Source organism: Ochotona princeps, chromosome 22 (assembly GCF_030435755.1).
Source record: "Ochotona princeps isolate mOchPri1 chromosome 22, mOchPri1.hap1, whole genome shotgun sequence".
Taxonomy (NCBI): Eukaryota; Metazoa; Chordata; class Mammalia; order Lagomorpha; family Ochotonidae; genus Ochotona; species Ochotona princeps.
In genome coordinates this window covers 27,341,211-27,359,361 of record NC_080853.1, presented here as the reverse complement: position 1 = coordinate 27,359,361, position 18,151 = coordinate 27,341,211, and the positions used below count along the sequence as shown (strand labels likewise).

The window sequence follows — 18,151 nt, the reverse complement described above, 5'->3', positions numbered from 1 at the left end:
CCAAATGATATTCTCATAACACCAGGAAGTGATTAAAAAAAAAAAAGAAAAACTAGGTAATTGTAAGTCTACATCCAAGTTCTCAAGGGATACAGTAAACCATATTTTAATGTTTTGAAAATTAAACACCTGCATTTGAAGGTGTTACTGTATGATACGCTAGAGAACATGGAAGTCCAAGCTGTGTTTCCAGGCCTCATGAGCTCAATCACATTCAAATAGGTGTGGATTTTCCGAAATTGTTATGCCAAGTAGATTTATATAGGAAAAGAGGACTAACAAAAAGACATCCGCTGGGGGGAAAATCTGTGGTTTGTTCATTTGCATCTTCACAATTGGAGAGCAGACTTATCACCTCTTAGACATGTTATTGGTGAAGGCATTGGGGAATAGGCACCTGTTTTTCTCTCACAAACAACAATTTCCAAGGGAGAAATTCAATGCTAATTTCATAGCTCCTTCTCTTCCTGATTATAGGATTTCTCTTAAACCAGTTCCCAGTCCTCTTTGCATTGCTTAAACAGATATGCAAAAGCAAATTTCTGTGCGTTTTCTTTTTACCATGAACCCAGTCAACAGGTGGAGCCAGATGCTGAAGATGGCAATGACGGGAGTGCAGGGAAATCTTTCAGGACCATAAAAAGAGTGAGGAAAAAAGTACAATATAGCCTATCAAGGTCAAATCTGGTAATTCATAGATAACAGACTCAAAGCGGCACTAAATAACAGTAAAACTACTATACCAATGCATGAGGGGGGAATCGGGTGCGATCCTGACAACCTCTTAACAGGAGGTCATGTGCGTGGAGCAGGGGGGCACTCCAGAGTGGAGCAGGTGGTAAGGAGGAAGCTTGGATCCCAACCACGAAAATTCCCAGACCTTCACCACAAACTACTAATACGAGCATCAAGGACTATACCCCAACTGCCAAGGAGGCCACAGGGAATTGGATGCCCTCGGAGGCTGAGTACTCTGAGGTCACCCACCCCCAACCGGAGCTTCTGCAGGGGATGGAAGAAGTCCAAACACTACCATGCAGAAACCAGCGTCATCGGAAAGACAACCAGAAGCCCTGAGCGGTCCGCAGAAACAGAAGAACAATAAATGTCCTTCGGGACCAGGGAGGAGAGCTTTCTCTGGTCCGAGCCTGGCTCCACCTCTGGACCCCCGCCCTCCCTCGCAGTGACCTTGCTGGGTGGGACACAAAGATTAGTCACTTCTCACCATGGTGTTGAGGATTTTCCTGCACACCCCCCCCAAAAAAAATGTTCTGCATCTTAATTGTTGACAAATATCTTGTTAGAGTTATAAGCCAGTCTAGATTATCCTAAAATCTGCCAAGATCAACAAAATTATACTTCAACACAACAAATGGCTAAATACTAAAATGAAATAGACACGAGACAGCTGAATGGTACCCTATAGCCTTTTCAAGGTATATAGCAGCCGGTCCAGTCCTGTATATAAACTAAAATTGAGATGTCAATGAGCTAATCATAGGTTGTGGTTAGGACTTGTTTTTTTTTTTTTTTAACATACTGGTTACTCAAAACCATGTCAATTCCATAATATTGCAAATTGCTGTTGATGTTATATTGGGACTCTTAATTGACTGTGATGATATTATACCAGCTCTGACTTCGGACCAGAAATGGTCTCCCCAAGAAACTGTTCAACCCATCTGGACAATAAGTAGCTGGACTCCATGCTTAGTATATGTTTGCAAGGAAAGAATCTTGATTGAATTTGAACTGTAATGCTGCATCAAGTTGGAGGAATCCACCAGGGGGGAGGGGAGGGGGAGGGTGGGAGGATTCCCAGAGCCTATGAAACTGTCACATAATGCTAAATATTAATAAAAATATAAAAAATAATAAAAAAATGTTAATCTAAAAAAAAGATAAAAATACTCTTGAGTGCTGAGTATATGGAGTGGGATTTCTGCACAATCACAGGCTCACTAGCACCATCCTTCTTACTCTGCTTCCTGGATTCTCACCCAGAATTTTCTGTGTTCCAAACAACCTCACATATCCAGAATCTAGTGACTAGTAGTGTTGTTTCTCATGTTTATGCATTTCCAGGTTGTCTGTTGGACTTGTCATTAAACAAATGACAAGCTACTACGAGGTCTAAGATCCTCTCCATCTCTCTCAATCCAGAAAGTGTAGTGCCTGCAGAAGCACCCTATTTCCATGCAAGTTGGAGTTTTCTTCTGTAAAAATTTATTTATTTTTATTGGAAAGGCAGAATAACAGACAAGGAGAGACAGAGAAAGTTTTACATTCATTAGTTCACTCTCCTAGATAGCCGCAAAATGGCCAAAGCTGAACAGATCCGAAGTCAGAAGCTATGAATTCTCTCTGGATCTCCTGCTGGGTGCAAAGCCTCAAGGTGTTGTGTCATCTTTCACAGCTTTCCAAGGCCACATGCAAGGATAGGAAGTGGAGCAGTCACGACTCCAACAGACACATGAAATTGGGATGTCAGTATTGAACGCAGGAACTTACCACTATGTGCCGTGATGTTAGCTCATGCTGTATCTTCACTCTTTCCATGTGACTTTAAGAATCTGCCATAACAAGTGCTGTGTATTCCCAACTCCTTGAGTTTGGTTACTTGACATTCTTTGCCTTGCAGGAAATGAGCAACTGTAAAGTTTTTTTTTTATTATTGATTACATTGCATTATGTGACATAGTTTTATAGGCACTAGGATTACCACCACCCCCCCCCCCCCCCGCTCCGTGGATTCCTCCTCCTTGTTGCATTACCACAGATCAAATTCAGTTGAGATTCTTTCATTGCAAGCATCTACCAGGCATAAAGTCCAGCATCTTATTGTCCAGATAAGTTCATCAGTTTCTTGGGGAGACCATCTCTGGTATGAAGGTAGAGCCAGCAGAGTGGTTTTGATACTTCAACAGATCTGAATTGCTGCCATTCTTACCACTCCAAGCACAATGCGGTCGTTGGAGAATCCACTGATTGACATTGTCTCTGTTCGCCCAGTATTTTCATTGCCAACATATAGCTGAGGTGGTTGATTGACTTGTTCTGTCCTGTCATTTGATAGTTAGCGTTCTGAGTCCGAAAGCTCGATTGGGGGGATCCCCAAAGAAACTTTGTGTGAGGTGTTCCCAGACCAGATTCTTGTATGTACTAGCAAGCACAGGGCCCAGCACAGTCCATCACCCCAATCAGCTGGTGGTTGCAGTTGCTGGGTTGGTTCTGTTTTCATCCCTGTCTTCCACTGGAACCAATGGGTGTTTGTTTGCAGTCCAGCCTGGTTCTGCCCAGCACATACTCGGCCCTCACATAAACTGTAAAGTTTTTAAAGTCTTGATGGTGAGGCTGGCATGATGGCTCAATTGGTTAATCTTCCACTGGCAGCATAGTTATCCCATATAAGTGCTGGTTTATGTCCTAGCTGCTCCATTTCTGATCCAATTTCATGTTTCTGTTCTGGAAAAGGAATAGAGGAACTGTACCCTTAAGGAGTAGAGGAACTGTACCCATTTGAGAGATCCAGAAGAAGTTCCTGGCCCCCTGACTTTGGGTCAGCTCAACTCTGGCTATGTTGGCCATTTGGGGGAGTGAAAACAATAGATGCATTCTCTCTCTCTCTCTCTCTTTCTCTCTCTCTCCCCCTCTCTCCTTTTCTCTGCAGATCTGCCTTTTAAAATTAAAAAAAAATTAAAGCTTTTATCCTCTGGCGATTTTAATCATATAATATTTTAATTACAGAATTTAGTTCAAAAGGTATACTATTCTTTTTATCACAATCTTAATCCCTAAAATGTTTTACTTGCTGTTTCAAAGAGCAAAGGAGTGAATATCCTAATAAATAATATACAAACCATAGACTACCAATTAGGTAAGCCTTATTGAGTTAAATTCCATGGTCTTCCAGCAGATTATTTAGACAAATCTCGGAATGTAAGTTGTTAGTCCATATCTGTCTTAAGATTCAAGTGTGGAGAGGGATGCATGTCTATGCTGAATATTTATCTTAGGAAAGTTGGACACTGAGAAGCCTTTCAGAGAAATTCCTGAAATTTTGAAAGCAGTTTTAAGCTCAGACCTCTTGGGATCTTGAGTGACCTTCATAGAAACCAAAGAAGTTAAGGATCAAGAGTGGGGACTACGTCAATTTCTTCCACACTGTGGTGGTAAGACCTAATTCTGCTGGAAGAGAGATGTGGTTGTTCACCACAACCATTCTGGAACAGCTTGCACCTACAGTGGTTTATGTATCTAAGAGTCAGTTACAAAGTGTGGAACCTCGCATGCTGCAGTCTGTTCCTGCCTGGGGTTGCAGGACCTGGGGGACCATTGATTGGGAGCCCTGAAGTTCTTATTCTCCCATTCCTGTTTAAATCAGGGTCACAGCATGACTGGTATGAAGTTGAGGACAGTACTCAGACAAAAGGCTGATTTTAAGAGATCCAGAGTGGCACAGGATCACCATAACATGCTTGTGTGCCCCATAGGGTACAGGAGCAGCTAGGCATTGCCCATGTTTCAAACTATGGCATGCTGCCTTACTCAGCACCTGTTTTGTCTGAGTCCTGAGGTGGAAAGGTTGGCAAGGTAGACAGGGCTCTTGTCTAGAGGAACTTATCCTCCAGCAGTGTAAACGCACAGTAACCTTGCATTGGGGAGAGGCATCATTTCACTTATTCGGCAAGGCAGTGAGAAGGCTAAGTCAAGAAGAGAAGTCTGGATCTAGGTTGTATATGTGGAGGGAGCCCACCTGGAGCTCCTGGCCTGGACATGAGGTGCTGTGCTCTATAGAAATATAGAAATATTTCTATCCACTCAGACCATGCATCCATCAAATGCCACAATTTCAAAAGTAGAAATTACAGTTTCATCTCTCAGTAGATTCCGACATGAAGCCTTTTCTACTCAAATGTGATGTCCCCCAGTGAACTCCTTTGATCACTTCTCTAAGAAAAAATGTTCTTTTAAAATAATAAATTTTAAAAATAATGTTTCAGGAGATTCTATGAGTTCATTCATCTCTTTCCTCAGGAGAGTTATCCAGGGATGGTAGGAACAGCTTGCATAGAATAGAATTTGTTTCACGAGCCATTTCTCCAGTCATTATTATAATTCCTTAGGCAAAAGCTGATTTTAAAAATACTCTCAGAAAGACACTAGAGCTCATAAGTTTCAGAAGCTGATGAAGCTTGCATAGATTGAAATCTTGTGTCCCATAAAAATGCAGTTTTTTCATACCTGTTTTGCAGAGAGCAGGAAAGGCAAATTGAAAGGAAAAATGCATGTCTCGCAGTTTTTTAAATAGATGAAATCAAAAGTAACTGAAGTCTGAGGTTGAGCATAATTTAATTTATGGTGTATCTTTTGCTATAGGCACACATAATGTCAAGCAAAATGAAAGAATAGGTCTGAAGAGATTAGCAAAATAAAAGTGAGAATTTCCTTTCTCCCTTTTCATATTGAAGCTAATTTTAGAGGCCCTGCAAGGGAAATCATTGCATATTGAATAAAATAAAGTAATGGTTATGGCAAGCTCATGGCAAGCCAGTTCACTTCAAATTATACAGGTCTGGATCCTGCCTGGAATGAAGGTATTTAAATGTTCGAAGGGAACTGTACCATTAGAATTGTAAGTTTTTCTATTTTGCTGGAGTATGATGGGGTTGTGGGGAGGCACGCTACTTAATCCATTTAAGACATTAAATAGTAGATGGGTGATAGATGGGTGTGGCCATGGGAAAAGAATGTAGAACACACATTCCCTGCCTCCACTGACATTTACTGGAGGCCCATGTGTAGCCTTCTAAGAAGGTCTCTGTTCATAGGAGCTTCTGGTTTTATTTGCTTTAAGTTTGAAGTGGTATAGAACCTGGACTGGAGTCCCTGATGTGGAAGCTTATTGGAATTCTGTAAAATGGTGAGGACTAACCACATGCTGGAACTGGGCTTGGTGTCAGCACAGAGAAGTCAGGTAGATCCAGGCTTGTGTATGGCCCCGCCACTTGCTTGGGTTCCCTGAAAGTCACATTTTCTCCTTTATGAATCGGGAGCCGAATATTAGGCAAAATGAAAGGTGTTTTGAAGACTGGACCTATTTTTTGTGGAGTTCAGAGGTAGCCAAACCCCTCAGAGAATCCAAGCTCCCAATCCAGACCTGCCCAGGCTGCATACTGTGTCATTGCTTCTTCATCAAACAGATGCTCACCCAAACTGTGCTAATGAGATAACCAGAGTTTACTGGAGTGTTATACTCCTTTCAGTGATATTTAATATAAATTCTGATTCATTATCCTTTCTCTCTCCCTCAATACAATACAGATGCTGTCTGATCACATATCAACTCATAATCCTATGTATTTGTATGTGGTTATTATACTATGTATATGCATATAATGCATAGAAATGATAAGAAGAATGACTTCTGCAATAAATGCTAAGAGCAGCAGCAGCCATTAACTGCTAGTTTAAGATGACTGTCTAGTGGACCAACTTTGAGTGTCAAGATGGGCCTGGCCTAGTTGTCCTCCTCACACCCTAAAGTAAAATATTACTGTGATATCAAGCTAATGAGCAACTGCTTCCTCCCACTTTATTAACTGATGTATAAACTATTTGTCTGCTGTGAATGTACCAGTGAAACCAGAAGACACTGGGGAAGGAGTGTCACCAACATCAACAGGGACAGTTTTCTATCACCTATGCACCACAGTCTGACCTCCTTCAAAAGAAGATGGGGAGCCTGGGCTGGGAAATGGATGCAAACTGTTTGGGAAACAACTTCAGGAATAGAAATTAGGAAGACAAAAAAACCACACACACAATGAAGGCAATAAAGCATATATACATACATATATGCATAATTCTGTATATTAAACACTGTAGGCATATAAAGCATAATTTCATTGTGCAAGTGTGGGCCAGACATCATGTAAGGAACCTAGCTCTGCAGTGTCCCTTTGAGAGGGCAGTGAGCTCTTCTGTTGAGCCTGTAAATTTCATTAGCCACTGATTAAAGAACATTTGTGCATGACCTTACCCTTTACACCCATGAATGAGGAGCTCAGTAAGCTCTGGCCACTAGCAGGAACTCTGTGGTAGGAGGTGCTGGCAGTTGTAAATCAAACTAGTGTGCATGAAGATGACATATGCCACAAGAATATATGCATGCAGGACATTGTCAGTGTCTGCTCTGATTATTTGAGTTGCTAATGAGCCATGTTAGGTATACATCCCTCTAACAAAACCCACTAAAAGTCTAGCACCACAACATGCACAGCATGTGCCAGGGTTTAGAGAGGGGGTGGCATGTAATGAGAGAGAGGTTTTGAAAGCAGGCAGGCCAGAAGGTTCCTCTTAGAATGACTCAATGCCTAGCCCAGCGGATTTATTTATTTGAGAAACAGATATAACGACTTAATTCACCAATGGATCTTTGGTTTACTGACTGATCACTGTCCAGCCAGCAGGTCCTCAGCTGAATCCTTGCACACCCAGCAAGGAGGGTAGAACACAACCCCAGTTGTCTTAGGACTGTGTGCTGCCTCAGGCTCTGGCCTTGCCAAGCCATGAACCTTGTCTGTCAGCTTCCATTTTCGGACACCAGCCACTGGTCTGTCTCTGTTTTCTCTGGCTGCTGGTGACTTTCCCTAATGACCTCTGACATTTTAGCTCCTTATTTTAAGAACACCTGCAGCTGTTGGCTTTGGCTTTTGACAGACTCCTGTAGAATGCCCTGTCAGAGTTTGTTCTCGAAACACTTAGTTATGACAGTCAGGTATGTTAACTAGAGGATGTCGATACACGTTCTTACTGACTAGAGTGGCCTTGGGATCCCTGGAGGGAGGCCCTGGACATCCTTTTAGCATTCCGCAGCCATCCTCACTGCTGTTACAAGGGCCAATGTCACTCTTATTACTTCACCTGCTTTATCTTTTGTGAAACTCAGCCTTTAGCCAGAATTGTCTGAGTGGCTGCTCTAGCAATTGCTTAACAGTGAGGCTCCTTCAGCTCATTTCTTTCAAGTAATTTGATTTCATCTTGCTCCCAGAATTGCATCTGTGGATTGGAAGGAGGCCTGAGGATGGGATTGGCAAAGGCAATTCTAAGACAAGAGAAAGGCATCGCCTTGTACTTCCCCTTACCTACCATATTCTCCATGAGTAAACTCAATATCTTCTTCCCACTCGGGGTGTGTGTGTGTGTGTGTGTTTTCAGGATGAGAAGTCAAAAATGGAAAAAATCAACCCTATAATATATTTATGATTTTGTCTCCTTTTGCATGAGCTGGAAATAATGGCTATGTTTAATAAATCCCTACAATAGAATTTCATTGCTAAGATGGAGAAATTGTGATTATACTCTAAAAATTCATGTAAAGTGTAAATTATGCATTGATACTCATTGGTGACAATTCCTGTTCACCTGATGTAGACATTTCAATAAATCCAATGATGTGTGTCTCTTATTTGGGATAGAATGATGCTAATAGCCCCATCTTTGATAGCTTTATTGTAATATTATTTTACTTGACTTTTTGTGTGAGTAAAAAAAGATAAATAGCATAGTGCTTTCCCCGTGAAACACTCTGCATAGAGGAAGGGCTGAAAATTATATGTTTATTGTACAGATTTCATGGCTTCTTGCTTACTTTTAAACAATTGCTTCTAACTTCTGGGTATTTACGGCAATTCTGGATCAATTTGATGCTACCATTGCTCTGAGGGCTGGTTAGTGGGTCAACTAATTTCTAAGTAATTCACACTGTGTAAAATTGCTGGTATTTTATTATAACTTTGTAGTAAGTGCCTGCAGGGTGGGTTGAGGCTATGAACTAAAGCCTTTGAGATGAAAACCATACCAGAAGACATTGTTCAGCTGAAAATAAAGCAATGAAGTACATAAATAATGTTTTTCTTTTGATTTATGTGTTTTGCCTGGACATTAGTTTCTAATCACTGTCTTTGTGCAATTGTTAAAAAGTCATGTGGTTAAAGCAGGAGTAAATTCTGGTAACAGGTCAAGAAAACAATATTAGTGAAAAGTGCAGGGGAGGAGAAATCTGGGCACCTAGTAAATGGCAGATGGGATTAATATTCTAAAGCCATGGTTTCACTGTACTTTACATTTCATTTAATTGTCTTTATTCTCTTATTTCTTTCCTTTCTTTTTTTGGTCTTCCTTCCTTCCTTGCTTCCTTCCTTCCTCCTTTCTTTCTCTCCCTTTCTTTCTTAAATTACTTTTCCTTCTTTCCTTCCTTCCTTCCTTCCTTCCTTCCTTCCTTTCTTCCCTTCTCTCTCTCTTTCTCTCTCTCTTTCTTTTCTTCTGTAGTAAGTGCCTTTTGAAATCATTCCTTGAAAGTATATTTAAATGCCTATTTATAATATGGTTATCTGCATTTGTAAGCAGACTCTTACTTGGAAGTTTAAAACAAAAGTTGATATTTTGCTTCTAACTCCAAAGAGGACTGTCTTACTAATAAAATAAGTCATGGATTTCTTTATTTAAGTAAAATGTGCTACAACTTTAGTTGATCATGCTTGATTTTTTAATATCATGTAGTCAAAATGAGTATCTACAAAGCTAAAGATATTAGAGAATTATCAATAGCATCAACTATTTGTTCTACTTGGAGAGGTTAACTGTGACAAAATCAAAACCAGAATCACTGAAACTATTTTAAAATATCCTGCCTTTTTTGTATTAAGATTTATTTATTTTACTTGAAAGTCAGAGTTACACAGAGAGAGGGAGACAGAGACAGGGAGAGAGAGAGGGAGAGAGAGAGAGAGAGAGAGAGAGAGAGAGAGAGAGAGAGAGAGAGAGAAAGAGAGAGAGAAGAAAGAGAGAGAGACATCTTCCATCAACTGATTCATTCCCCAAATGACCAAAGGGGTGGAGCTGGGCCAATCTGAAGTGGGGAGTCAGGAGCTCCTTTAGGTCTCCCACCTGGGTTCAGGGGTCCAATGCTTTGGGCCATCGTCTGCTGTTGTCCCAGACCATTAGCAGGGAGCTGTATCGCTAGTGGAGCAGCCGGACCTGAACCGACATCCCATACCACATTGCCGGCAGATCAGACTGCTACCCGACTGATACCATGCCAACACCAACATTGTAGTTTTTAAGAATTGCAACTGGGGACTGGTGCAGGGAGTCAGTAGTCTAACCTTTCACCTGCAGCACTGGCATCTCATATGGGCACCAGTTCTAGTCCAGCTACTCCGCTTCTGATCCATCTTCCTTCTTATGGATTTGGAGAGCAACGGAGCATGTTTGAAGTCCTTGGGTCCTTGCCTCAACATGGGAAACACAGAAAGAAGGTCCTTGCTCCTGGCTTTGGATTGGCCCAGCTCCAGGCATTGAGCCCATTTGGGGAGTGAACCAGAGGATGGAAGATCTTTCTCGCTTTCTACTCTCTTTCTCTGTCTCGCTCTCTTCTAATCTCTGTAAAATCTGACTTTCAAATGTAAATAAATAATTTTTTTAATGGAAAGTTTAGCGGCAATCAAACACAACAGAAATTCAGTAGAATCTTTAGTGACTCTTTGCTTTTGCATGTTTCCAGGGTGAAATTCAGTCAAGAAAAAAAAAAAAGGAAATATCACCCTAATAACTGAAAGGAAAATGTCGACCTAATGAATACTTTGATATACCCTGGATAAACACCATGTAGACACAACTTGCTTTTTAACTTTTTCTCTCATTTATTTTAAATATTTTTTCTCTAGACAGAGTTTTCCTTTTCTTAGTTTAAGAATGTTCCTGCTCTTTTGTAAGCGTAAGGGCAAATCATAAACTGGATCTGAACCTCTGATTGTACAAAAAGTACTTCATGACCTGAGGCTGTCTTTGCTGATTTCCAACACAATCAAAAATATAATTAGAGGATATGGCCTGATATGTTAAATAAATAGATTAAAAATTCTTTTGCTTAAACTTTCATGTAGTTAATGTGAAAGTGTACATTGACATAACTGCCTTTAAAAACTGGCAGCTTCTGCTGATCTCAAACATCCACATGACCTGTGGACCAGCAGCACCAACTCATGCATATGCAGAAGCAGGGACAAACCACAGCATGTGTGAAAATACACATGGCAGTTTTACTCATAATATCCACAAACTGAAAACAATCCAACCGTGCATTAAAACAAAAGCATATGAACAGAGCAAAGTACAGCATACGATGCAATGCTATGTTGAAAAGTAATGACCAGCTGTTAAATGTAATAGTATGGATAAATCAGCAGCATAATATTGAACAAAATATGTACATGCTAGAACAGACATTATATATCTCTGTGGTTATGAATTTTATAAGAAATTAACTGACCTAAGGTAATAGAACTCTAAATAGAGGCTCCTTCCAGGAGTCAATATGACTTGGGACAAAGCAGTTTTCTGGGATGTTGAAAAATTTTACATGTTGAGCTGGCTGAAAGTTACATATTTGCATGTGGGTGTGGGAGTTTGTATATGTGCACATATTTACGTATTTACCCCATGTAAAATTTCACCAAACATTTTGAAAGTAAAAGTAAATAAAAATCATTTATCTGTTGTGTACATTAGCTTCCACATTAACAGTTAATTGTAATAATCTATGCTAATGGATAAACAGCTAAGCTTTGGCATGTCAACAGAAACAAATTCTCTGTCCACTTCGGTTTGCACACACATGTGTGGATTGAAATTATTTATTTATGACTTGTGTAATCTCATTGACCCTCATACTTGGAAGAAAAGTTATGTGTCATCTAATACAGTGATTCATCTGAACTTTGTCTATAGCCTTTCCTCTGGTTGGACATTAGTTTTTGAGAACAAAAGTCCCCTGGAGACCTGAATATGTTTTGACAAATTGTCTTTCAGGACTTACAGCCTTTGGGAACCCATCCTCAGACTGAAATTTGTCCTTGTTCATTTTTTTTATTTGTAAACTATGAGCCTTGCAGTTAAGTGGACAAAGAAATTGTCCTGTTGTTTTATACCCTGAAATGGCTTTGTCGTGACCGCACACACCTGATGCAAAATACATTCTTTCAGGGATGTGTGTCTTGAGCTCTCTCTTTTACTTAATAACTGAATATCTTATCACTACAAACTGTGTTTTCTGATATACAATCTCCTCAACATTTTTCTCTTGGAGATGAATTAAGTGATTGTTCAATCTGTGTCTCAGGATCCATTCATCCAGTCTAAAGTATCTGTGCTATACACACATGTACACACATGAATAAAATCTAATTCTATATATCAGTTAATGCTAAATATATTTGTTCTCCTGATATTGAGCCTTTCCTCTTGTCAATACAAAGCACCACATAGCTCCAGACATTCACTTCTTGACTGCTTACTGACTCATGGCTGTCAATATTCTTGTTGTATTCTGTTTTCCGATGATAAGCAAAAACAAATATTTTACTTCACTCTGCTAATATTCTTAACCACCTATTTGCATGAAAAAAGCATAGTGTTGTGCTTGTGATATTCCCTTATGAAGGAATGATAAATGATGTTAGGCAAACATAAAACATGACATTATTAAGCATCATTAAATAGGATATCAGATGTCAGAATAATTTTAAATGAGGAAATGGCAAATGAGAAAAAGAACAGAAGAAATTAAGGTTAAAAAAAATCTGACAGAGATGTCATTCCAGGAAGAAGGAAAAGCCTAAACAAGGGTTTATAGGAGGAATTGAAACTGGGACATAACACATTTCAGTACAAGAAGGGAAACCAGACTAATTGGAAAACTAATTGGAATACAGATAGCACAGAGTGAGAGCTCCTGATATGTGCTTAGAGAGATAGGAAAGAGAGCTTCAGACGTGAGGTGGAACGGAAGAGGCTGAGGTTGAAGATGAGCCATAGATGGAGTGGGTCATCCTTTTGATAAGGAAAACACCACAGTTATAGCAAACTCTGAGACACAGTTGAGGCACACAATCCTGTGCCAGAGATTGCTGAGAGTGTAGAGACGTGACCATGATATGTGTAGAACTGATTTTAGTGGTCAGGGTTCTGTAAGAACATCTGTAGTTTCTGTATGGAGAATTGTCTTCCCAAAATGAATGCTAGTACGAATGATCATTGTATTCGTGCACGATTGTGGTAGTTCCTAGCTTCATAGAAACATTGTGATTTTATGCTGTAAGTACTTAAGTGAGTACTTGTTAGACATACCTAAAAATTGGTGAAGAGTTTTTATGGGAAGAGAACACATAGGGATACATAAGACATAAGACCTCTTGGGATCATTGTAGGATGTAATTGCTAAGCTCACGTGTTCATATTCATTCTGTAGGATTGGAGGGTCAACAAGGGCTGCCATAGTTTTGTGTGTTTGTGGAATGATGGTAATCACATTCTTTAGGAAGAATGCCTTAGAAGTGTTGTGCTGGGTAGGTTGGAAATGGCAGAGAAGATAAAAGGAATGCAATTAGGACTCAGTCACAATTGTCTGGATAAGGATAAATCAAACCAAGAATGACAACAGTAGTAAAAGGGGGCAGGGAGGGGAAGAATAAAAGTGTTTCAGAGCTACAAGGTTTGTAAGCATTAATCACCATCAGAGAAATCAGTTAAATGGTTAAATGTGGTAGGGAGTAGGAAAAAAAATGATGAGTCAGTTGATTAATTTTTATTGTCATTCATTGGAACTGTACTTGTGGATAGAATTTTTTCTGCTTATGTTAAAAAAAAGAGTAATGAAAAAAAGCACATAACAAAAAAAAAAAAGAAATGTCATTGAACTACTCAGAACAACACATTACTTAAAACTGAAAAAGGAGTTTTGGGCTTGGACCGATAGGGCAGTGGCTAAAATCCTCACCTTGAATGCAGCAGGAGCTCATATGGGCACCAGTTCTAATCCCAGGAGCCCTGCTTCCCATCCATCTTCCTGCTTGTGGACTGGGAAAGCAGTCGAGGGCAGCCTAATTCCTTGGGACCGTGCCCCAAATGGGAAACCCAGAAGAGGCTGCTGGCTTAGAATTGGCTCAACTCCAGCTGTTGCAGCCACTTGGGGTGGGGGGTGAACCATTGGACGGAAGATCTTCCTCTCTGTCTCTCCTACTCTCTGTATATGTGCCTTTCCAAGAAAAATAAATAAATTTTAAAAACAGAAAAAAAAGGAGTTTTATATTTTAATACAATTATGTGAGGAAATTTAAAAGGTTAAACTAATGAAATTAATATTATTAAAATTTAAGAATTAACTAATCCATGGCATTTGGCACAATGAGATAAAGTTTCCCTTGTGATGATGGTATCCCATTTTCAGCATGCCAGATTGAGCTTGAACCATCCTTTTTCTGATCCAGTTTCTTACTTTATAGAAAATCTGCAACAGATCAACTTCCTGGTTTATAGCAAATTCAGAATCCTAATGTTTTACTCATGAGTTCAAAGACCTGTGAACATTTTTCTTATCCCCTTCCTTGGGTTTGTAATTGAAAAGAAATGGATCTTGATCTTGCATATAATGGGTGCTCCTGGAGAAGGAAGGAGGGAAGGAAGGAAGGAGGGAAGGAAGAAAGGAGAGAAGGATAAAGGAAGGCAAGAAGGGAGTAAGAGAGAAAGGAAGGAAGGAAGAGATAAAAAGGCAAAGAGAGATAACGAGAGAGAGAGAGAGAAAATAAAATAAAACAGTTGGTAAAAACAGGTAGCAGAAGACCAAGATGTGGAGGAAGACACTATTGAAAACTGCAGAGGAAAATAGGAAAAGTCACAGAGATGGAAAGATTAATAGCCACCAGGGACTGTGGGAAGGTAAGAGAATGCGATGGAAGATTGGAAGCAACTACTAAAAGGTACAGAGTTTCTTTAGGGAAGTAATAAAAACGTTCCAGAATTAGGGAAAAGCGTCCCAAAGCTGTATGAACGTATTAAAATGAATTTCATTATTTTAAATAATGAAAAAATATGAATTTAAGCAAAGATAAAGGGAAGAGATATTGAATCATGAATAACAAGTAATATATGACATCAGACCTGCGGAAAACTCGTGGAAAGACTATGGATTTCATGATTAAGAAACTAGTATTGTGCTTAAAGTGAACATTTGCAGTCACTGTTCCCCAGGTTGTGCTTCACAAAGATTTATGAAGTATTTCTCCTCAGATTTCTATCTCTACTAGAAGAATACCTTACCACTCTCCAGAAATGGTTTTCAGTGTGTATGCATTCAGAAGATAATCTCTGTGTGTGTGCTGTCTGTTATGGAGTCATGAGCAGTATTCTAACAGCTCTTCTGAAACTGAGCCCAAATTTCAGAATCAGATCGGTTTATACCGTGTGAACCCAACCATCAACTGAGACAGCCCTGAGGGGAGTAGAAGTCTCCGTCTCTGATTTCTGTGCTTTGGCTATTTGGCGAGGTTTCTGACCTGCCTGTTGGAAGTCAATTGATGGAATCCTTTTGATGCAGTGATCATGGGCCAGACATTGTTTTCTCTGAGTATGTTTACTTGGATTGCATGCTGAGAGCAACGAAGCTTACTCTGAACATGTATTGTGAAAGAAGTATATGATATTTATGTATGCATTTGAAATGCAGAGTGACAGAGAGAGTGCGGAGTGCAGGTGAGGGAGAGCGGGGTAGAGGGTGGTTTATTCCCCAAATGGCTGTAGTGAGTGGCACTCCATCAGGCCAAAACCAGGAGCTGATTCTCCATCCAGGTTTCCTATATCAGTTTCGGGAATACAAATACTGGGTCATCTTTTGCTTCCCCCTTAGCACCTTAACAGGGAGCTGTAGCAGACCCAGAGCAACTAGAACTCAAACTGGGAACTCGATTATGATCTGCCGGCATTGCAACCAGTGTCTTAACGTACTACTCCACAGTGGCAGCTGTTACTTTTGTTTAACTTGAATGTGTATAAGACAGCCTGCTAATGCCTGGGGTATAGGATCACAGAATTCATCAGTAGGTACATATTTCAGAGGCCTTTTGTGCTCAGTAGTTAATGCTTAATGTGAGTGGTTTTTTTTTAATGAAAAATTACAATCTCATACCTTGATTGTCCTTCTTATTGTCTTCATCCTGTTTCCATTAGTTTTTATTCTTTTTATGGTTTGTCTATTTATTTGTTATTAATGTAAAGAGAACAGACTTTGTACATTCCATATGAACTGTTCCAAAAGATAACCATAATTCCTTCCTTCTCCCTCCCTCCCATCTCTTCCATTTATCAATTTTTGCAAAGACATAATTTTATTTTTTTTAGAGATTTATTTATTTTTATTGGAAAGGCACATATACAGAGTGGAGAGACACAGGAAGATCTTCCATCCATTGATTTGCTCCCCAAGTGGCTGCAACAGCTGGAGCTGAGCTGAGCCAAAATCTGGAGCCTGCAGCCTCCTTCGAGTCTCCCACACAGGTGCAGGGTGCCAAGGCTTTGGACTGTCCTCGACTGCTTTCCCAGGCCACAAGCAGAGAGCTGGATGGGAAGTGGGACAACCGGGGCAGGAAAGAACCTGCACCCATATGGGATCCCGGCACGTACAAGGAGAGGACCTTAGCCACTAGGCTACCGCGTGGGGCCTACTCAGTCATAATTTTAATCCACTTGATGTTCACAAGCTTAATGTTCCACTATTCACAATATTCAGTAAGTGAAAAATGGGAGGCTCTCAGTTCCACAGCAAATATTAATATGGGATAAAAGTGACACCAGTATCACAAAATGTCTGTTCTGTTCCTCTTCATTTAGGTTTTCCAAATGAGCCTGCTGCAGTCATTGCCCTCAGCACCATTAAGGAATGGCTGGCCAAGAATCACCAGGAGGTAAGAGCAACAGCACAGTTGGTATTTTCCAGGAGAGCATTATTTGATCCTCTAGTCAATAAACTGGTGATGATTTTCATCAGTGTCCATTAGAGCAAATGCTTGAGCCAAAGCTATCTTATCACTCATTCAGCTTAGATATTTTCCGTAATTGATAACTATATTGATTGTTTTGATGCTGAAATTGAGTAAATTCAGGAGATTCCTTTAGCCATCGTCTTATGATTACGTTTTTTTGGAAAGTGTGAATTATGTGTGTAAAAGAGAAAACAAAGTGTATTTCATTAAGAATAAGAGGACTTCTTGTGCTTATAAAGGGTTAAATTATCTTTGTTGAGAGGAGATTCTTGGCATATAGTGATTTTTTTGGTAATATATTGCTGTCTTTATTTATAAATAATTGCTTTCTTAAAGTGACTTCTGGTTGTCGTATTGGAGTGGGCTTGTTTAATTGATAGCTGAATTGTTATAATCAAGGTTTTCTATGAAAGTAAATGCTTTCATCATAGTATTAATCATGCTGTCTATTCTGCTTATTAATTAAAGTCTTTGGGGTATTCAGTGATGGAAAAATTACTGAAGTAAATAAAGCATCAAAATAACTAGGGACCATAGAGGTTTAGAGTCCAGGAGTTTGTCAATCTAAATATTATAACAACAAAATGCAAGATCTTGTGAATTCTCCTTCTGATTTTCTGTTTATTCTTTTTTTATTAATTATTTTGCATTATGTGACAGTTTCATAGGCTCTGGGAATCCCCCCACCCCTCCCCACACCCTTCCCCCCTGGTGGATTCCTCCACCTTGTTGCAGTATTACAGTTCAAATTCAATCAAGATTCCCTCCTTGCAAACATATACCAAGCATAGAGTCCAGCTACTTATTGTCCAGATGGGTTGATCAGTTTCTTGGGGAGACTATTTCTGGTCTGCAGTTAAAGCTGGTAGAATATCATCCCAGTCAATTAAGAGAAATATTCTCCTGAGTGCTGTTAAAATTTTGCTTTGTTTTTGGACTGACCATGCATGTAACTTTCTCCCTGGATGGGAGATTGATTCTTTGGAAACGGCTGGATGTGAAACACGCTGTGGTGGTCTCCTTCTGAGAAATAGTTGTTGGTGCCTTTGTGCACTTGAAGAAGCAGCAGTGTATCTTTGTAAGGACTGTAACTTAGACAGATTTTTCAACCAGATATGAACATTGTTAGATATGAACATAGTAGAACCAATGAAACATGGCCAAGCATACCTGGTTTGGTGGTTACTGTTTGTTTCCCTCTTTGCTTAAAATGTTTACATATGAACTCTTCCGTTTAGAGGACACCTTACATTACCTGAAACAACAATAAATAT

The 18,151-nt window shown here is 39.8% G+C and overlaps 1 protein-coding gene across 1 annotated transcript in view; it reads left to right on the top strand.

The window, feature by feature from the left end:
- The window catches only part of MACROD2 (mono-ADP ribosylhydrolase 2), a 1,523,237-nt gene that overhangs the window by 1,169,884 nt on the left and 335,202 nt on the right, over positions 1–18,151 (top strand). The window contains exon 8 of the mRNA XM_058679322.1: positions 16,726–16,799. Within this exon, the coding sequence (XP_058535305.1) occupies positions 16,726–16,799 (74 nt within the window). The remainder of the gene's footprint in view (positions 1–16,725; positions 16,800–18,151) is intronic.